Here is a 22492-nt window from a genome sequence, read left to right as displayed (position 1 = left end):
AAGATTCACCCTTATATTGACTTTCAGCAGCATCCTTATGGTCTCCTTCGTGATTTCAGGTTTATAGTAAATTTGAGGTCTGTATCCGGACTTCTATCGTCTGTTGGAATCAAACCCTAAATTTTCAGTGAGTATTTATGTTGAATTTGAGTACCACCTTACTTGGGATAGTTCAAAAATGTTTCTACACTGAAGTTTAATTGCGTGGAGGGTTCTAAGCTCGAACTCGACTCCATTAATTTTTTAGCCATTCGAATTCAAAGTCGACAAGCTAATGTTATCGAGCATAAATCGAGTTTGAGCTTCAGCTTGCTTGTACATTGACAAACGTATATTTTATTCATATGAATTTTGTTAAAATATGGATAAAATAGTAATTGAAATTATATTTTGACAACGAAAAGTTCGAGTTGTGACGGTTTCTTCAGCTACTTGAGAGCAATGTTTTCAAAACCGGACCGGACCGGCCGGTCGGACCGGTTCAACCGCGAACCGGCCTCCAGACCGGTCCGAAGATACGTAAAAACCCGGAAAACCGGTTTAACCGGAAAAAACCGGTTAAAACCCGGTTAAACCGGTTGAACCTTTTTGAACCGGTTGAACCGGTTATTTGGATATTTGTGTAATTTTCATCTTAAAAATTAATTAAAAACTATAAAAACATAAATAATCAATATTTTACTATTTTATTTATTATATAAAATAAATAAAATATTAATTTTATTGATCCAATTCGACCGTTCGGTTGAACCGGTTGAACCATTTTTTAAGGCTTGACCGGTTCAATTAATGGTCCGGTTATAAAAACACTGCTCGAGAGTTTGATTGGTCAAAGTAGAACTTTGAGTTGAGTTATGGCCGAGTTGTTGCTGGTCGAGTTGGCTAGTTTCTGCATCAGCTCAGGACAAAGATTGTTCATGTAATATATTCTATATATATACACGCACATACACACATTCTGATGTATAGGTTTTTATGTATTTTATATAGCATATACGTATATGCTATATACGTATTTTATTTGTGTGCATGGGAGAGGCCAAACCGGTGGGATATTATTATATTAATCGATCGATGTTGTCTGAAAATTTGGTTATTGCCAAGGGAGCAGAAAGCCCATAAACAATAGGCCCAGTAAATGATGAACATCTGTTGAACCTGCTGTCTTTTTTACAGCTATCTTAGCTTAATCAAACCCTAAATTCAAAGTTCTCCTGTATTAGTGTTCATTCATGTTTCGAGAATCGAGTTTACAATTTATCTGTTGTATTGTCTTCTTATTAGGGGTGAACAAGATTTCGGTTAAACCGAATTAACCGACCGAACCGAGTTAATTCGGAAATTCGGTTCGGTTATTTCGGAAATTCGGTTTTCAAATTAAAAAAATTCGGTTATATCGTTTAATTCGGTTCGGTTGCGGTTTCCAAAATTTTGAAATCGGTTAACCGAATTAACCGATATAAATAATTTTTTTTATTTATCAATTTTTATAAATACTTTAATTTTAAAATCGATATAATATGTATGAATTGTGTTCAAATAAAACTTATACATTTGTGATGTGTGTGATTTTATGTTTTTATACATTTGTGTAAACTATAGTGTTAAAAAAATTATATATATAATTAAATTTAAATCACAATTTTTTTTAAACTAATTGGTTAATTCGGTCTCGGTTCGGTTTTCATCGGTTATAAAAATTAATTCGGTCGGTTCGGTTATGCCTAAATATTTCGGTTCGATTCGGTTCGGTTATGTTTAATTCGGTTCGATCGGTAACCGAATGCTCAGCTCAACTTCTTATAATACGTTTTTTTAAAGATAAAATTTATGTATTGATATTTTAATTAAGTTAATAAATATTTTGTGGAGTAAATTGTTTGTTGTAAATAAAATAATAGAGAATATTATGATAATATTTTTTTCAGTATAGAGTTTAGAAATAAATGGTCGGAGATGATTTTTATATTTAACGTAGAAATTAAATTATTTTGAAGTTAATTACATGTTAAAACGTGGAATAGATTGGTGATAAATTAATAATAAATATAAATAAAATATATAAATGTCCGTAGAAATTGCGGAACTAAGTTTTGATGGAAATTGAATTTTGGGTGCTGTCATGTCATGTCATGTCTCCCCACTAGGGAGCATCATGTCGTCATCTTGGGACAGTTTACGTAACGCCTACGTCACGTTAAAATGTTTTCTTCTTGATTGGCCGCTCGACACATTTTTTAAATTTTATCTTGTTGTGGTGTGAACTTTACCGATTATATAAATAATATGACGACGAGTCACTAAATTACACTACAATATGTATAAAAGAAAGACTTTTGCAAGAAAATTAAGTAAGAGTAGGTATTTTGTAAGATGATTTTATGAATTTTTATTTATAAGATAGGTGAATCTTATCGATATTCGTAATAAAAAGTAATATTTTTTTATGGATAACTCAAATAAGAGATCTGTCTCATAAAATATCAGTGAGACCTTCTCATACTAATTTTTGTCATTGAGTAATCTATAGATGGTTTTATTTAACAAGATTCAAGTACAAGTAAAATGAAAACATGCCAGAGGTCTATTAATTAATTATAAAAATTCTCGTGAAACGATTTTATTAATCAATTTTGTGATATACATCTTTTATTTGGTCACCCATAAAAAAATATTTGTTTTTATACAAAAATATCACTTTTTATTTTAAATATGACATAATTGATCTATCTTAAGAATAAAACTTCATGAGATCGTATTACAAAAAACATACTCTTAATTAAATCATAGAGAAATGATATTAGAAAACCGATATATGTTTTGATTTAGTTGTAAATTTTTTTCTAAGTAATTAAACATTCGTGATGTATATTGATCTTTCGATTCATAGACTTGGAAATCTATAAATGCAAGGGAAGACATCTTATTTCTAAATCTATATTGATCAATATATATTATTTTTAATCGGTGTGAGCATAGCGAGATTAATATAGAATAACTGAACATTGTTCCAAGTCAACCCTTCGAGGTGTCATATTAATTTTTTCGTGTTTGATAATTTTTATGTAAAAATATATATTATTTTATTAAAATATGATATTTATATATTATATAAGATTTATTGAGATAATATTGAATAAATAATCGAAAATATATAGGGAAATGCATACAAAATTATTAATAAAATCTCACCATCAAAATTAACTAACAAACATTATAAAAGATAAAATTGTAAGTAAAGAAAAATAAATAGAGTGGATCTCATGTGAGACCGTTTCACGGATCATAATCTGTGAGACGGGTCAACCCTACTCATATTCACAATAAAAAGTAACACTCTTAGCATAAAAAGTAATTTTTTTTCATGGGTGACCCAAATAAGAGATTTGTCTCACAAATATGACCCGTGAGACCGTCTCACACAAGTTTTTGTCAAAGAAATATTGATATCACATGATATACCAAAGCTTGTTATTTATGAATAGTAGGTCTCTTGTGATACGGTCTCACGCATCTTTATCTGTTAATACTCTAAGTATAAAAAGTAATATTTTTTCATGTATGACTCAAATAAGATATCCGTCTCACAAAATACGACCCGTGAGATCGTCTCACACAAGTTTTTGCCATTTATGAAGTGCTCTGATGTAATAATATAGCATATATAAGATTTTAATGGCGTGAGTACCGTAGATATATGTTCGAATTTTATCAACATTTGTGCTAATAACAAAATATTACACTTGACCACATATAAACAAGTAAAATATTGAAAAATGTGGTTTTCCAGATACGTAACTTGGCTGAATTCTATAAGCCAGAATAAGGAGGCAGGCGCACAAAACTTAACTTATCAAATAATGAATAGAGTTTGTTCATTGAATCTGGAAGAGTCAGTAATGCAATCTATGTTTAATTACGAATAATTGGTGTTAATAAGTCAACTTAAAAATAAAATAAGCTGTGAATTGCGTATTTTTTAAACCAATAATGCACATTTCAATTATTGGGATATGCTTACTATAAACAATATTGTCTTTGATTATCTGATACACGCTATTTAGTCATTGGAATATGCAATTTATTATGTCAATAAAAGTAAGTGAAACGTCTCACATATTTTTATCTATTGGTCAACTTTCCTCATATTTATAATAAACAATAATATTTTTAATAGACGATTCAAATAAAATATATGTCTCATAAAATTGATCGATGAGATCGTTTAAATGAGTTTTTGTGATCAACAATTAACTAGCAGAGAGACAGCATTGTGTATTTTAGTTTTCTACTTACCGGTCCCCCAGTTTATGTAACATGTGATATTTTTTTAGTTTGATTGAAATTATCATATGAAAATTGTATAAGTCTAGATAATATCTTTGTAGCGTACCAAGTAGTATCTTTTTCGTATAATGAACAAAATAACTCTCCTCATATTATATATATTTTTTCGTCTCAATTTATTATCAAAATGTCAATGATCCATAGAGATTGATTGAATGTGTTGTTTGAGAGTTTACGTTTTTTTTTATTCAACGTTTGTAATATACTGTTTGGTCTTTTGAATGAGATGAGTAAAATATTATTTTATAATTTCTTAAATATTATTGTAAAACCTGAAATAATCATGATTGTCGAATATTATAATTGTAAAATTTCTTTGGTATCATATTTATCATGAGTTCATTGTGTGTGTAGAGATGAATTTCTAATACAACTCACATATATTATCATAACAGACCAATTAATAAAATCGAGATGACTAAAAAACGAGACAGAATTAAATATTATGATTCATCTCACATTCATCAAATGAATCAAACCATACCTAAGTCGATCAGACGATATCTTTTTTTTTTTTTTTAATTTTTCTTCCTTCCTTTTTTTTTTAAAGATAAAAATTAAATGTCTTTGGGGGTAATTTTGACACCATCAAATATCTAACCCCCATGAGAGTCGGTCTCATGTGAGACCATCTCATAGATCATAATCTGTGAGACGGGTCAACTCTACCATATTCACAATAAAAAGTAATACTCTTAGCATAAAAGGTAATATTTTTTCATAGGTGACCTAAATAAGAGATCTGTCTCACAAATACGACTCGTGAGACCGTCTCACACAAATTTTTGCCCTCATGAAAAAGCATTAAAAACTTGTTTTCAAGGTGATTTGTCCAAATTCTAATCTAATCGTCCACTCAAAAACAAACAAAAAAACAAACAGGTATATTACGTTAGTGGGCCCGGAATCAAAGTGCTCCAAAGGAATCATTAAATCCAACTCTGGACAAATTTCAAATCCGGAAAACATATTTTAGTTAAAAGGCAGAGCCGACTGGGCCAGGAAACCCTATAAATCACTCTCCACTATGATATAATTAAAAAGTCAAAAGCTATTTGCCCCAATCCTCCCTTCCCTTTTCGATCATCCGAACATATCGATTCGTATCCAATCACAGATTTCTGCGATCAAGTTTGAAAACGTCGGTAATGGAGGCAAACGAGTTTCAATTTTTCCACCATTCCGTTAGTTGAAAGTTTACTATAATGTAAGCCGTCCTCTGTATTCCGTGTGTTCGAACTTTTGTTTCATTGCTATTCGCTTGTCTTTGCTGCCTGGATTTGGTCGATCTATGTGGTTTTCGGCTAATACTGCGGGTTATTTTGCAGTTTTTGAGATACAATAAAATTTCGGTGGCTTGTGCGTGATACAGTGGGAAATTTACGGTTTCGGACGTGTGCATTCAGCTGTAGTTCGCGTCGGCATTACAGAAGTGAATTTGGTGGTTTACGTGTGATCGGGCGCGCAGATTCCATAAAGTTCTAATCACCTGTTTAGTAGATTTTCGTATATCTACTTATAAAATATCTGGGACACATATGGAAAGAAAGTATTCACAGTTCTCTCACTGATAGTACCATTTAAAATAGCTTTATTACCGGTGTATCACAAACCATTACGGTTGAAGATGTTGATTTCTCTGTTGTTGAAGCCAATAGAACCTCCAAAGAAACGAAGAGATACCCTAAGGATAGTACAGGCAGGACGAGCATCATATAGGGGTAGCTAGTGTTTTCAGTTTAACTGGTTGGTTTTTATTTGTAATTTAAGATATTTCAAAAATTTTATCCATGAGGATTAGTTCCTTGAGGTCGTTTCTCCAAAGCCTTTGCTGCAATTCTCCATGGCAATATGCGACGTTCTGGAAACTTAAGTACCAACCTGAAATGTAAGTTCTCTCTCAGACGCTTCAATCACATATATGTTTTTCAGTGCGCTTGTGTGCGAGTCTCTTATATAAACCATGGTAATACCACAGCCTCGGAATTCAACCCATTTGTTCAATGTTCAGTGAGAAATACATCTCATTCACATGTACTTTCTTCTTTGTATTTGTTAATACTGTAATGTGGAAGCCTCAATCTTTTAGCTTATAATCCTTTTTAAGCCTCGGTAGACCTCAGTGATATTTGTGTAGTAGGAACTAGGAATAAGTGAGCATCAAAATGTGGTGAGTTCCACGGCAAAGATACCAGGGGGTGTTTTTTCAGGGGGAATTGATTTTTGGTCCAATGAAATTATTTCTACGAGTCAGCTGCAACCCCACAATTGTTTCTAGGAGTCAAATGATACATTTGCGATTTGATCTTGAAAGTGTGAATATGCCAAGGATTCTATATTAAATCTTACAAACCTAAGTTTACAGCTTTATGCTTCCTCCCCCATAATTATATATACTATTACCACACGGTGCGATTATCATTTTAAGAAAATTCTGTCCTTGGTGCTTTTGTTGTGTTCATTAAATTTCTCGACTGTTTTCAATAAAAAATGACATGATATTTCAGGGTTTTGACATGGGAAGATGGCTTCTGTGACGTCACGAAACAAAGAGATTCCGTGGTGCCAATGCAAGATTTCTACTTTGACAGCTCGGATGATGTACTGTGCTCCAATTTTAATTCAAGATTACTTGATGGATCTCTCGGTGAATGTCCAATCGGACTTTCAGTGGCTGAAATGTCTAGTGCATCTCATGTTTTTGGGAAGGGGTGAGCTTTGCTTGTCTTTTTCGTGAGTTGCTTTTTGTGTAATCTTCTATTTTCAACTTTTGAAGTCATAATCGATATAATTTACTGTAACTCTGTGAGCGCTCATAAATCTGAAGCACCCGGTGATCTCAAAACTTGTATATGATTTTGATTTACCAATTGTTTTACTTGCGAGTTGCGACTCCCCTTGGTATGAGAAGTAGGTTGTAATTTCTGTCTTGAGCTGCCAAGGCCTTAATTATGATATTATCTAATCCTCAATCGTGGACTCATGCGCCGGGAGCATCATTTGATATCAAGCCTATAATGAATTTGATTTACCATCTGTTTTAATTCCACTTGGTGTGAAAAGTATGTTAAGTTTATTGAGAGACATTTTTTTATACTGAAATGAGATCCTTCAGACATACCGTTTCTTTATATTTTTTTGGATCATTTTAACTTGATTAGAACTATGGGTTAGGCCCGCTTTGATTATTGTGCTTAGGACCTCTATCGTATGTGATCGTTGAACTATTCTCGAAATTCCATAATTGTGCCTTGTGGTTGGTTACTTTGATCTCAATCTTGGGTAATAATCTCCCATCAGCAGTGGAAAAGCGAAACATATGTTCATGAATCAGGATTGCTTACTTATGTATCAATAAAATCTGGAATCAGTGCACCATAAGTGATAAGATTATTGCCTACTGAAATTGCGGATGTAAGGTGATTTGACTGATATAATATATTGAGAATCGGAGACATAAAATCTTGAAAGTAGTGCATCAAAGAATTATTAACTGTTTAAGTTGTGCTTGTAAGTTGGTTTGACATATATATTATACAGAGAATTCTCAGATTATCTGTTTTCATTTGTCAACTCACTTATATGTGCAATTATGCAGGGTTGTTGGTGTAGCAGCTTTTACTGGAGTTCCTCGATGGATCTACTCTGACAATATAGTAGCTGATGTGTTTGATTCTGTTTTTTCTGCGGAGGTGTGTGTCTTGAACAGAATCTGTAATCTTTGCTTGCATTTATATGTTATTGGCGTATGAAAACAAGCTTACCTTGTTTGCCCATTCAACAGTATCCGGATGAATGGCTGCTCCAGTTTGTAGCTGGTATAAAGGTAATATAACTGTGAAAACAAAATCGACCATTTCTTGTTGATTTGAGTGATTTTTAACATTCAATATATATTTAGCACATGATGAGTCCTCATGCAGACAATATTGCTTTTGCCGGTTATTCCACATGGAGTTCTGCAGCTAGGATCTGTGGAAACGGTCAGTTTTCGATTTTCTAACATCGAGATTTTGGCAATTTTGGTCATTGTGAAATTGGTGTGATCACTTTAGTATCTTAAATCGTCTTCATAAAGCTGCAAAGTCAATGGTGGTGTGACTAATATTATTTATCTCTTAAATCAGTAATCTCATGAATGAATCAGGTAGCTGAAGATGCTGTGCTGGTTTCCTTTGTCCGACAAAACTTCGATTCCTACAAAAGATGTGAGAGAGATGATGCCGTATCTCCACTTCAGAAATTTTCTCTCATGCCTACTGACCTAGAGAATCTCGAGGAGTCATCAATCATTACTACGAATAATAGAAACGAAGACCAAAAAACCATCCATTCCAATGGTTCAGAAGCTTGCAACATATTTGTTGCAGATCAGATGGTGGTGCCAGCATTCATTGTTCAAGATTTGTGTAACCCATTTATAGCTGGTCTGGCAAATTCTTATGGAAATCCGATTGATAAAGAAAGTGGCTTGCAGTCATTGGGTCGTCTAACATGTGAAGACGACAAATCTGAGGTATCAGAAAGTGTCCTTTTTAAACCTTATTCTCTCAATGAAAAGGTGAGGCCCTTTCCTCTTTGTGATAATTTCCAATGGATGAAGCATGGTGAATTTGTAAATGATCTGGGTGATTTTTACTTTGAGGAAGGTTCAATAGAACCAAATTCTATCAGCAATGACTTTGTCTATGATTCTGAAACCGGAGGTACTCTTCTGAGCATCTCTAATGAATATGAAATGCAAAAAGCATTTGGACCAGCTGTAGTGGGTTACTGCGATCATATATATGACCCCCCTATCTCAGGTCACGATGCACTTTGGAGTTCAACCAATGATAGAGATCTCACCTATTGGATGGATTTGTTCGAATCTGCTGCATCCATACAGAAAGATGATGAAATGGAGTACCTCGTAGAAATTGTTGCTGCTGATGCTTATAGCAGTACTGATGATAATTCTCCGAATCAACCCAATCCTGCTACGGCATTAAAGATGTCTCCTGGAAAAGTTTTTACTTCCTCTCCTACAATGTGTAATAAACTCAATCGAAATGCCTCAGGTGAAGGCAATACAGCTTCTTTCAGCTTCTTTACATCAGCTTTTGTTGATACGGGAGTAAATACAAAGTCTGGCGTGTCTCCCTCGGCATCATCAAGCGGAAGCACAATGACTGCATTAATTGATAAGCAGCAGCTGAGAAAAGTAAACCGTTTCGTGAACCAAAGGAAAGGATCTAGGTTGTCAAGTACCCACAAAAGAAACCTATGTACTGCAAATAATCAGAGGCCTCGGCCACGGGATAGACAATTAATCCAGGACCGTATTAAGGAGCTACGAGATCTTGTCCCGAACAGTGATAAAGTAAGTGCTACTGGTTCTGCTGTTTTCTATCCTATGACTAATACAAAATCTGTAATGCTTATTTTTCTGGGGTTTTTCTTCTTTACGATAAATGCAGTGTAGCATTGATGGACTCCTAGATAAGACCATAAAGCACATGCTTTTTTTGAAGGATGTAACTAATCAAGCTGATAAACTGCGACATCAGGTCCTGAAAGAGGTAATGTAATTGATCACCTTTAAAACCATTTAGGACACCTGCATCTTTATGCTAAAGAGAGAAAAAAAGAGGAAGAAAGGCTTGTAACCACCATAAATTGGTGGTGTGATATTTCAATTTTTTTTCTGCCTTATTTTACCTCAGTTGAAGTATTGCTATTAGAATCTATGCTGCAACGGAAGACGTAAATCACTTTTGAATACCTTCACAGGCTACCAACCCCAACACAACAATTACATCTGAAGTAAACCCTGTTCATCAAAATGGGACAAGTTGGGCAGTAGAATTAGGAAATGAGCACAATCAATGCCCAATAATTGTTAAAGATCTCGACAATCCTGGAGAAATGCTTATCGAGGCAAGCATGTACTCTAATCTTCAACCGATGAATTGTGTTGTGGCTGATACACATTAAGCCCTATAGTTTCTTTTTTTCTTTTTGGCTAATATACTCATTGTATGGCCAGATGCTGTGTACTGACCACGGACGGTTCCTGGAAATTGCTGATGTCATTCAGCGTTTACAATTAACCATCCTGAAGGCTGTCATGGAGAAATGTTCTGAAAATTCGTGGGCGCACTTCATTGTCGAGGTATAGATTTATTGTTCTTAGAACCCCATATTGCTTTTGCACCTAAATAATTTTGGTTGCATGATAAATGCTGTCAGCCCATGGTTAAATCAAAATCCAATCAAAGTTTGGTCAAATACTTACTACCGCCAAGGGTACCTAAGAATTTTTAGTTGTTCAAGATGATTAATGCATCTTTAACTATGAAATAAATTTGAAAACATATTTGTATATACATATATATATGTATATATATATATTTATATATATACACACACTTTGGTTTTAGGGCAACTGTCCCCACTGTCATATCCTAACTTGTATCGATTAAAATTTATCCATTCTCCCTCTAAATATGTACTTTTTTTTTTTCATTTTTCCTTGCAGGCTACAGGGAGCTTCCAACGATTGGACATCTTCTGGCCTCTGATGAAACTTATGCAACATCCTGTGCCAATTGGAAATAGAACAAACGTTTGAAAGGTTTTGTTCCCCCTGCAAATTGTATTAGGTTTGTGCTATATATGCATGAGATATAATCTCAAAATCAGGCCTATCTTGTGTGGAGATGTGTGATTTGTAGACTGTATAGCACTTTGGTGGTATGTTATCACACCACGTAGATGTTCACCGCTAGTTATTGAGTGATGAATGTTCACATGGCACGCAAACATATAATCGACGAGGTAGAAAATCTTACAAGATTCTTCATGAAAGCCCCGTGCTGACTGATGTAGGAAGGAACACGTAGACAAATAGAAATGTCAAGACATAAAAACTCAGCTTATTATTCTCATAAATCGACAGCCTAAGGAAACGGTTTGGACTTAAGGCAACATCATGAAAAATTTTACATGGTCGGCTCACACAATGAGAGTATGCCACCAGCCACCCGCAATTTTCTTAGGAATGTAGTTTTTGGTAACTACTGGGGATGGTGTGCTCCTGTAGAAAACGTCTCCAAGGCCCAGGTGTTGGTAGAACCAACAAGGAAAATGTTGGAAGAGAGAAAAAAATAATATGAACGTAAACAGAAAAGATGCCATGTGGTTGTTGACCTGGCCATATTTATTCAGGCTCCAGCTAAAAATTTCACCATCATCTGCAAAAACATGGAGTGGAAAATAATATCGTAGCATGTCCATTGCGTTTGACAACCATTTACCATGTTACCAATCCCATTTGAAGGAACAATTCATAGCAAGTCAATATGCATCACCTGTAACAACCACTGGTCTATTATAAAATTTGCTTAGATATTACGTTATACAGGCTCATACTTCAGCGGTTTCACATATCAGGTAGGTAAGCATGTCTTGTTCCTCCTTCCCCTAACACTTCACACTCGGAATACAGCAAACAAATTGCGACCGTGAGGGTCCTAGGTAAGAATATATTTAAGTTCACAAGTAAATTCATAAGAATATATATTGAATAAATTCGCGAGTGGATTTTTTTTTTTTAAAACGCATTCGTGAATGATTTTTAACACTATATATGGTAGAACTCCCCATCTACTCCTATGATTATAGAAATGATACATAGAGGGGACGTTTTCAACTTAAATGCCATTTTGAGGATTAGTGGTGACGGTGTTTAAAGTAAAGCATGTTCTTCAATCCCCACACAAAACTTTAAAAAATCATTTTTAACACTGAAGTAAGAAGCACACCAGCATTTGATTATATGATGAAAAAAAAAATCATTTATATATGATATTGTGAATTTTTCAACAGATCATTTCAGCAAATAAATCATTGCTCACCTGTTCCTACTGCACCGTGTCTGCCTCTGCAAACGATGCCTTTTACATAATTTCCCATGGATTTGAGATTTAAAAGGCTTACCTCCCTCGGTCACACTTTCTTGATCAATCACAGCAGAAAAATGTTTAAAAAAATTGTTCAATTTGATTTACATTTCAATTTCTAAAAACAAATATTAATCTGTAAAAATGTTTAAATAATCATTTTTAGAATATATATTTTTATGATTAATAGATTGAGTGATGAATTAATGGAACGGGTTGTTGAATTCCATAATTAATATTTCTCAATTTCTTGTATGCAGGTAACTAATTATTAAAACAGATGAATATTTTTATTAAAGATCAAGCAGATGGCCGCGACTGATATTTGAGTAACAAATAAGGATCGTGTTATATGTATCATGAAGGTTATATAAAGTGCATTTTAAATAACAAAATTATCTTAAATGTATTTTAATATTAAAGATGTTTTAATATTTCTAATGTTGTTATTATTAAATTATTTCATGTTATTTGTTGTTATTCGATTATGGACTTGAACAGCTAGTTCAAATAGAGAAATATCAAGCTCATATATAATTTCAAAAAAATTAATTAAACTTACATGTGACATCTAACACATTCTCTCACACACATGTTAAAATATTATTTTAAACTTTTAAATATTTTTCAATTAATATTATTTAAAATTTTATGTTATTTAAGTTTTAAAATTTTTTTGTAATTAATATTTAAAATGACAAATTTTTTTATCAAAATATTTCAATTAGGTAAGGAGTAGGTCTCTTATAGGACGGTATCACAAATCTTTATCTGTGAGACGGTTAATCCTACCTATATTCACAATAAAAAATAATACTCTTAGCATAAAAGTAATATTTTTTTATAGACGACTCAAATAAGATATCTGTCTCACAAATACGACTTATGGAATCGTTTTACACAAATTTTTGTATTATGTAAGTGGCCTAAAAAAAAGAATCGTTTTGAACTTTTGATTGTGAACATATGAATGAGTTTTTTTTTTATTTTTAATGGGAATTATTTGACAAGAGTGAAGACCTAAATGGGTTCCTGCTACGTGGATGTCCTTAATAACCGGAATATAATGCATGAATGTACACGTAGATAAGGTTGGGAGAAGAGCTGTGGCCACAGTTTTCCAAATGGCAATTTCACACACACTATCATCCCATTTCCTCTCCGCCGGTGCACCGCCAATTAATCCCCATACCCACCGCGAAATTTCACTCTTCCAGTCTCGGAGACAGGGTAACCCATATTCGCGCAAACGGGTCTGTTTCCAGATTCAAGCCGCCAAGCTGCCCCCCGGCGTATGCTTAATTCTTTAATTCTATTCTTGTTTTTTAAAAATTTATTATAATCATACAAATTACGTGGTGATATAAATTTCAGGTGGAACTGCCGAAGGAAGAGCCGAAGTACGATGCCCCGTTTCTGGGTTTCACAAGGACAGCTGAAACTTGGAACTCCAGAGCTGGGATGATCGGCATCGTTATGGTTTTTGTAGTCGAATTGGTCAGTTTTCGAATATTTGTTCTTGTTTTTATTATTTAATTAAAGTTACGAAACTATTTTTGACATGAGTTTTAGTTAATTTTTGGAGTTGAGTTAAATCTAAATTTTTACTGTCATGATATAATTGAACAGTCCTATAACCCACCTGATAACGTCTTATAAACAGTTTTTTGTTCATGAGCGTGAAATGTTGGCTAAATTAAGTAATGAAGAATTATATATATGAATTTGGATAATTTCCATCCATTGAACTAATTTTTGTGGTTGAGTTACATCAAAGTATCACATTTTTTTAATATATACGTTAATTGTCTCACATCGGTTGGATAAATAATATTGGAGTTGTATATATGGGCTTGGACAATCCTCCTCCCATGAGCTAGCTTTTGGGGTTGAGTTAAGTCCAAGTTTCATTCTTAACATGATATCAGAGTCTGGGTTCCACCGTTATGTGTTGGACTGCCTATAATTAGGCCACCCGTTCTGTCCATAATCGGGTCATTCTTAACATGGTATCAGAGTCTGAGTTTCACCGTTATGTGTTGGACTGCTTATAATTAGGCCACCCGTTCTGTCCATAATCGGGTCATTTGTAAACTCCACGCTCCAGATGTTCATTCGGCGTGAGAGGAGTGTGTTAATTGTTTCACATCGGTTGGATAAATAACATTGGAGTTGTATATATGGGCTTGGACAATCCTCTCTCATGAGCTAGCTTTTGAGGTTGAATTAGGTCCAAGTTTCATTCTTAACAATATAACGGAGACTTGAGGAAGTATATTTGAAGCAACAACTTGAAATGAGCAAAAGCTCAAAGTAACTAGTGCCCAAAATCCCATATAGTTCATGAAAAGACATTTAAATAGGGTATCTTGATCAGTTGTTAAAATTCTTGATTTTATGTATATATGTTTTCTGTTGTACAGATTTTGAACAAAGGACTGCTTCAGATAATCGGTGTGGATGTGGGGAAAGGCCTCGATATCCCGCTTTGAGAAATTGAACCTGCTACGGTTCAGAATGGCCCCGAATTGGACGATGTAATTAATATTTCGAATATATATGACAATATTTTTCATTTAATTTCCTCGTTTCCATATATTTAATTTTCGATTTTTAATCGAGTTGGTGATATTTTACTCTGGCAAGTAGTGTTGGTTTTCTGATTAAAATTCGAGTCACTCGATGTTCTTGAAATAAGCCTCGAGAAATTTAAATATTTTACTAGGAAAATGATTTTTTTGTCAATCAATTTGTCTAATTTTAAGTTTTGATCAATTAAGTTTTTAAAATTTGAGTTTTGATAATATGGAATTTTAATCATTAATTTTGGTCTAAGTGATGTGTCATCCGGTAAATCATCAATTTTTGGTCTGACATCAATATTTTTTCGAATTATTCAAGTGAGTACATAGACCAACATGCAAGCTCCAACGGAAAACGAAAATGTTTATGCTTTAAATTAGTAATTGTTAGGATCAATGGAATCAAGATATATTCATATTAGTATAATATTGTCTACTTTGAGTTTTAATTCTCATGGTTTTGCTTTTGGAACCACCCAAAAGACCTCATATCAATGGAAATATCATTCAATCTTTATTAACTCATGATCTCTCTCTAGATCTTCAAATGTCGGACTTTGGTTGCATCCCAAACATTAATCTTGATTCATATAAATAAAAGTTTTTCAATTAATCAAACGATACGAATAAAGCAATTGCCGATATAATAAGATTGTGAGATCATGCTTCAGACGGTATATGAGTTGGTGGAGCAAGTAAACATTTGATCAATTATCAAGAATTTAATGTGACGAATAAAGGTTTGGTATGTATATTTTCAAATAACAATGCGTTATAATTATATATATAATATATTATTTAGATACAACACTAGGTAGGTGGCCTAGATAATCCAAAACTCATTCAATACTCTTTGCTATATACATACGTATGGTATGGAAAAAGCCAGACCTAACTTGTAACCATATGAGGTCCAACATTTTAAAGTTTTTTTTTTCAATTTATTTACTGTGCGACAATATTATATTTCCCAAAATAATTCAGTCTTAATAATAATATTTTTTTGGATATATTAAACTTTTTATTCAAAGGGAAAAAAATAGTATTTATTTTAAAAAATGTGGAATTGATGGTTGATTCCCTCTTAATTTTTTTAAAATCACATATGTGTGTGAATCCTGTCCATCCAAACCATGTGGGGCAGTGCCCCCACATCTGGCATCAACTTAACCAAAATTAATATTATTTTGAAGATGAAAAATGTTCATCGAGAAGTGATTAAGTTATATGTAGGCAAAAACTTGTGTGAGACGGTATCACATGTCGTATTTTATGAGATAAATCTTTTATTTGGGTTATCAATGAAAAAATATAACTTTTTAGCTATGAAAATTACTTTTTATTGTGAATAGCGATAGGGTTGACCCATCTCCTAGATTAGAATCCATGAGGTCGTCTCACAAGAGACTTACTCGTTATACGTAGATATGGAATTAGTGATGAACCTAGATAAAAACCAATAAAAGCGGTTTATATATAATTCACTTGACAAATATAAATAAAAACTAAATTAAATTTGAATTAGGGATTTTTCTCTAATTTATTTTTAATTTAAATTTGAATATATAAAAAGCCAGAAAAGCTGGTAGAAAAAAGACAATAAATTAAATAAGGTGAGAAAATTTGAAGACCTTTGATATGTAAAGACAACCTGAAATGCATCACCATTGAACTAACTGAACACGCCGCACAGCAGCACCTTACTTCCTATTTACTACTACACTCCTCTACCCAAACTCATTGCTGAAACTTCACTACCCACCGCTAAAGCTCCGCCGTTGGGAGCCTTCCTCACTGCTTCCGTAACATCAGAAAAAAATAATTGCAAAAAAAAAAACTCGAAATGGCCCGTGGGTTCACATTCGCGTTTCACGTAGGTTTGGTCATGGCTGTATTCACTTGCGTCTACTTCATGACGATGCTCGTGTTCATCGACAGGTGGTTCGGGCTGGCTTCATCTCTCGGCAAGTTGAATGCTGTCGTTTTTACGTACTTGGCTGTTCTGTTCGCCAATTCTTACCGGCTCGCCATGTTCACTGACCCGGGTCGGGTCCCCGCATCGTTCGTGCCGCATTCTGAGAATTCGCAGAGAGCTGTTAAAGAGATAAAGCGAAAGGTTTTCTTCAATTATTTTGTGATATTCGTCGCATATATTTTTCAAATTCGTACTTGCATGCATATATAATGTTTTGTTAATGGATATTTTTGCTCCGTTGATTTTGAAGATGACTTTTCTGTGACGTTTATCTATTTTTTACGGTACTTTAAAAGTTTTTATAAATGTCTCAAGCTTGTGATGTAATTTTCTTGGTTTCCCTTTTCGAAAATGTTGTTTTCTTCATTTAAAGTAGAAATTTGAGTAACGAATTTTGAAAGTGAGTTTGTTTTGTTTTTACTAAACCTTTGTTGGAATTGTATTCAGTGGATCGGCTTATTTAAAAGCATAAATAGTTGGATCGAAGGTTTTAAGATCTAAATTTGTGGAAATAATATTTTTCTGTCGATTTTCTCACTTAATATTCTACTCACGGTTGATTGGTTCTGCTGCAGAATTTTAGATTGAATCTGATGGTCTATGCTGGTAGCGTTCGAATCTGCTCCATATAAATCACTTCTGTGATGAAGTGAATCTTGTATTTCGTTCCTCTCGGAAACATGCAGGCGGATCCAGTTAATATATAAAACATAATCAATTGGGAAGAAATAGTACTCATACATATATGCATGCATGATCTGATACAATGCATGATCTCCGGAATTCAGATCAATCAAATTACTTCATTAAAGATCTATTATTTGGTGTCGTCGTTTGGATTTGTCGCGTTAATATGGCCTTTTATGCTGTCGGAAGCGTGCGATTGTCGTATTCGCTCTTGAATTAATTTTGTCGCGATCTAGGTCGTCATCATAAGTCACCGGCATCATGTCTAGATTCGGCGATCTTCTGTTTCCGTACAATAAATTCGTTCTTCGATGTTATTTTGTGTACGTTGTCGACATATTGTTCGCCTATAGATCACTTGATCAATCCGGAAATCATGTAACAGCTAGCATTTGCAATGTGATCGCCTGTATAGTAAAGTTGAGTTTGATGGATATTAAACTTGTTGGTTCTGAAGATTGTATGATTTTTCTTTTCAGGGTGGAGCTGTGAGATTCTGTCAAAAGTGCTCTCATTATAAGCCTCCCCGGACCCATCATTGCCGGATATGCAACAGATGCGTTTTACGTATGGTACGCCTGGTTCACATTCTCATTCTCTTGATTACTCAAATCTCTAAGTAGATAACGTGTTTAAAGCGCTGCCTCTTGATGCTAGGATCACCATTGCGTTTGGATAAATAATTGTGTGGGGCATGCAAATCATAAGTACCTATTCGTGCTCGTTCTGTATGCGGAGGTTGCATGTCTATACTCCCTGGTACATTTTCTTCCTTGCATCTGCTGGATATTGTCTGTGGAACATCGCTCGTGATTGCTTTTGTATTATATATTGAGCGCCTTCTACTGTCAACATATTCGTATATTGATATTATAGACGGGAACTTAGCCACTTAACTTGTCGGCATATAATAATAGGAAAGACCTTGTTTTGTTTCAGGTCTTGTTCTTCGGCTGTGTAACTGCAGATCATGGAGAAGATGCTGATAAACCATTTTTCAGGATCATATACGTAAACATTTCGTGCTCGAATCCTTTTCTTGTAGTTTAAATTTTCTTGTGTTCTTCGGTTCGCTTAATTAATGATATATATGCCGTGCAGTTCGTTTCGGGGTTATCGTTGATCTCTTTATGTTTGGCTCTGTCTGTTCTTCTTTGGTGGAACATCTATCTCGTAACCCTCAACAAGACTCAAATTGAGGTTTTGTTATCCATCTATCTATCTTTTCTTATTATAACCATTGGTTAAATTTATTGCCTCGTGACTAATCTCGATCGATCTATTAATCTTCGTTTGGCAGTATTTTGAAGGCGTGCGATCAATGTGCGTGAAAAAAGGAGGCCCTGTCTTTTCAAACCCTTACGATATTGGTGCACGAAAGAATATGAGATCGGTAAGCATGCATGCCATGAATATAATCGAACAAAGGCATGTTCGTACAAGAGAAAATATGTCGAATCATTAAAATTTTGAACTCATTTACGTTCGACTGGTGCAGATTCTGGGACCAACTGTTCTTGACTGGATACGCCCAACGACCAAACATATCGGCACCGGCCTCCGTTTCCCGACAAGGTATGACGACCTCCTCCAACCGCACACTCCAAAATAGGCCCGGTACTCCTCCGATCCGCAGTCGACGCGTCTGGCGTAACGACTAATAATAATAAGCTGTTGTGATTATGCTACTCATATATATAATCAGTGTATGTTCTTGTTCAACTTGTGTTTGGTAACTACTGGGAAACTTAAATGTTGTAAGTTTTCGTGGAGTTCTGAGGTGACTATAATAAATAAATAAATAAATATATATTAAATAAACCTTGGACTTGTATTGTTCTTGGTCCGACATATTGCTCCTTTTACTTCTTTTGGTTAAATATTTCTACATTGTTAAAAAGAATCATTTTAATAATATTTCTTTTAAATTAATCTATAAAAGAGAAAAAGCTTCGTATAAAATATTTGTAGTGCAGTATTTTATCTATATTATTTTATTATTTAAAAAACAAAATCAAAATTTATATTGATATTTCATATTTAATAAATCAAACTAAACATACTATTATTTATTAATATTATTCGATATCCTACCCAATATCAAAATAATTACAACATTACTAAAAGCAGTCTAAATACACATCATGTTGTAAGTGTATCGTGTACATCGACTAGCTAATATATATTCTATACTTATATTATTAAATGGAGATTTTTATTATTGATATTTTTCTATTTTTATTTTATTTCTCTAAATATCTCTATCACAATACTTTTATTTTTACAAATATAATATGTAACAAAATAAAACTTTAACATATGGTTTAATAATCAATCATGTACCAATTATTAATATCAATCTGATTCCTTTTTCAATATTTTTTTGGAATCGAACGAATTTATCGCAAAAAATTTATCCAACATGATTTATATATTATTAAATTAACGTATAAATTTAATCGGAAAAAATGATTTACTAATTATTACCTTGGTCCAAAAATTTATTACAAACCAAAAATACTAACACGTGCGGTGGCACGTGTACACCTGCTCACGAAGGGATAAGGTCAACAGACGGACCATGCTCTATCAATTTCATATTGCAAATTGCAAAAAAGCCCCACTCCTCCACTCTGCTACTTCGAGATTCAAAGGTTTATTATATTCCTTCAATTATCAAATTATATACAGTTTTGAGCCCCATCTCTCTCTCTCTAGCTATATAGCACTGCGACAAGGGTCAAAATAAACGAAATTTTTACACTCCAACTTGAGGAGAATATGAGCAGCCCAGATGAAATAAACAGGTTTGATGTCTGAATTCTTTGCAGATTTCGTTTATTTCTCTCTGTTTCTTGATTTTATGGTTGATTAATATGTGCTTTCGTTTATGGGTTTTTCCCTTTCTTTTTGTATATTTCTTTCTTGACTTAAAATTGTGTGTGTGTGTGTGTGGTCGGATGTATGGTGAGCTGCGATTAATTTGATTAGGAATCGGTTAGCTGATGATCATAGTGAAATGTTAGTGATTTAATTTATTGGATATGGAACAGATCTTTTCTTCTGTTATCTTTTTCTATTTTCTATGATAGATTTTGTGATAATCCAGTGTCATTGATGTGTGATCCGAAGAGGGGAGAATTGATTTTCCTATAGATCATATGTGTTAATGTGTTATTTATTCCTAAACTCATGGTTGCACATAAATTTTTCGAGCTTCTTCGCTTTAATTTAGCTCTCTATACTAAAATATCAGCTTCGCAGCTGATATATTTCTTGGTTTTCATGTGTTCTTGAATCAGTTTATCAACCGTCCGACCTATTTAATCACACCCTTATATTCATCCAAGAAAATTTCTTACGTCGTCCATATTTGCCACGAGTCTCAAGTCTTGCCTTTTTAGCTAATGAAACATTGAAACCTATCCCATTTTGTTGTCAATATATAGTGTAATGAATACCTGCACTGCTTACAAGAAAAGAAAATTTCAAGCCGAACTTCTTGAAATGCCTCTGCTTAAACAACTACGTGGGGATCAAATCCTCAAGTATGATGCTTCACATGATTCCGGAAAAGAGAGAGAGAAGTTTGAAATTAACATATGCTCCAGAGGAGGCGAATCAGATGTACAATCTTCAAAAGATAGCAATAGCTTTCAAGGGGATGCGGATTTCATCATGTGCGCGCACCTTGAAGCAAAAACTCAAAATATACTACCAAACAAACACCCATTTAACGAGCCTTCAACTTCATCTGCCAGTTGGGATGGCTCGAATTCTGACTTGGGTCTTGATTCTACACAGAACAGATCATTTACCAGATTAAGTTCCAGCTATGCGGAATCATTATCCATAAGTGGATCGAATTATGATGATGACCTTCTAGAATTTGAACGACGTGCTGAATGTAGCTTATCTGAAGATGAAAACGATGACATGAATGCCGAGAAACAACTTTTTAATTTGCTGTATTCAAACGGGATGGCTCCTAGTAATTATGTTCTTTCATCTGGAAGGTGGTCTGTTGATCAAGGTAAATTGATTTTTATCATAAAAGATTTTGTATTGCTGGTTCACATGGTATGAAAATATGTTCTTCCAGGCGCGGATAATATCGAAGAAGGAACGAAGAAACCAACGATTGACAAGGAGTTCGAGCAGTTCTTTTCAGAGCTTATGCTGTAACGAGTAATGTGTGTGGGAATTGACAGCCTTTGTAAATTATGAAGCCTTCAAAATTCTCTCCTTTTCTTCACTCGTCTGTTGTGTACTATATTTTTTCTGATCTGTCATATTGTTTTTCTTGCTTTAATATTCTTACAGGGGCTCCTGATGTTCTGGTTGAACTTGGATGAATGCTTTATAAATTATTAAATTTCCAAAATGCATTTCCTTTGTATAATTATTAAAAGAAATTAAAAACAATTGTCCCGTGTTAAAGTGCGCGCATGACTCTAGCTCGATTATTTTTATTTTGTAAGGTTCCGGTATTAAATTTCAAGCTCAAGCTCGATATCAACGTGTTAAAACATTGAGTTACTCGAATTCGAAAATATTTGGTTGGATTTTTACAATTTAAGAAGTTCTTCGAAATATCAAAAGTAAGCAATTTAAAATTCTGGTTTAACAAAACATTTAACGAGCATAAAATTATTTTTATTATATTACGGGAAATAAACTTTTTAAAGTCATTGTTTGTATGTAAAAACAAAAACCTTTATTTAAAAAAAAAAAAAAAAAAACCAACCAACAACTATGAAACTGGGCCATTGGTCGAGTTAACTTTATTGGGCCTGCCTGCAGAAAACTGACCAAACTAACTTTTTATCACTCCTTCCAGAAAATCGATTCCTCTCCGTTTCTAACATGATGGATCGGGATCATCTTCGCTTGAATATAACTTTTGAGATTGAGTTAGATTCAAGTTCAATCTTAACATGGTATCAGAGCTCAAGTTA

The 22492-nt window shown here is 33.7% G+C and overlaps 4 protein-coding genes across 5 annotated transcripts; all 4 read left to right on the top strand.

Moving 5' to 3' along the window:
- Positions 1 to 5331: 5331 nt before the first annotated feature.
- LOC140817937 (transcription factor LHW-like) lies at positions 5332 to 11148 on the top strand. 2 transcript variants are annotated; one of them, XM_073177731.1, is made up of 11 exons: positions 5332 to 5554; positions 5676 to 6235; positions 6855 to 7058; positions 7946 to 8039; positions 8132 to 8173; positions 8271 to 8330; positions 8495 to 9709; positions 9807 to 9908; positions 10120 to 10266; positions 10376 to 10501; positions 10868 to 11148. In XM_073177731.1, the coding sequence occupies exons 2-11, from the start codon at positions 6138 to 6140 to the stop codon at positions 10958 to 10960; spliced, it is 2181 nt and encodes a 726-aa protein (XP_073033832.1). In that variant the 5' UTR covers positions 5332 to 5554; positions 5676 to 6137; the 3' UTR covers positions 10961 to 11148. The 2 variants fall into 2 exon arrangements, with proteins under 2 accessions (XP_073033832.1, XP_073033837.1); XM_073177736.1 differs by lacking the exon at positions 9807 to 9908.
- A 2197-nt stretch (positions 11149 to 13345) lies between these two features.
- Positions 13346 to 14911, top strand: LOC140817948 (light-harvesting complex-like protein OHP1, chloroplastic). Its single transcript, XM_073177742.1, has 3 exons — positions 13346 to 13582; positions 13665 to 13787; positions 14714 to 14911. The coding sequence occupies exons 1-3, from the start codon at positions 13361 to 13363 to the stop codon at positions 14780 to 14782; spliced, it is 414 nt and encodes a 137-aa protein (XP_073033843.1). The 5' UTR covers positions 13346 to 13360; the 3' UTR covers positions 14783 to 14911.
- Positions 14912 to 16596: 1685 nt separating this feature from the next.
- LOC140824458 (probable protein S-acyltransferase 16) lies at positions 16597 to 19334 on the top strand. The gene is made up of 7 exons (XM_073186045.1): positions 16597 to 16988; positions 18014 to 18106; positions 18192 to 18293; positions 18474 to 18545; positions 18636 to 18734; positions 18835 to 18927; positions 19033 to 19334. Exons 1-7 carry the CDS (start codon positions 16716 to 16718, stop codon positions 19144 to 19146), a joined length of 846 nt encoding a protein of 281 aa, XP_073042146.1. The 5' UTR covers positions 16597 to 16715; the 3' UTR covers positions 19147 to 19334.
- An 824-nt stretch (positions 19335 to 20158) lies between these two features.
- LOC140817933 (uncharacterized) lies at positions 20159 to 21974 on the top strand. Its single transcript, XM_073177725.1, has 3 exons — positions 20159 to 20341; positions 20984 to 21567; positions 21637 to 21974. The coding sequence occupies exons 1-3, from the start codon at positions 20316 to 20318 to the stop codon at positions 21717 to 21719; spliced, it is 693 nt and encodes a 230-aa protein (XP_073033826.1). The 5' UTR covers positions 20159 to 20315; the 3' UTR covers positions 21720 to 21974.
- The last annotated feature ends 518 nt before the right edge of the window (positions 21975 to 22492 follow it).

Source organism: Primulina eburnea, chromosome 2 (genome assembly GCF_022965805.1).
Source record: "Primulina eburnea isolate SZY01 chromosome 2, ASM2296580v1, whole genome shotgun sequence".
In the NCBI taxonomy this organism is placed as follows: Eukaryota; Viridiplantae; Streptophyta; class Magnoliopsida; order Lamiales; family Gesneriaceae; genus Primulina; species Primulina eburnea.
The sequence above is the reverse complement of the archived record's forward strand: the minus strand, read 5'-3'. Positions and strand labels throughout refer to the sequence as shown.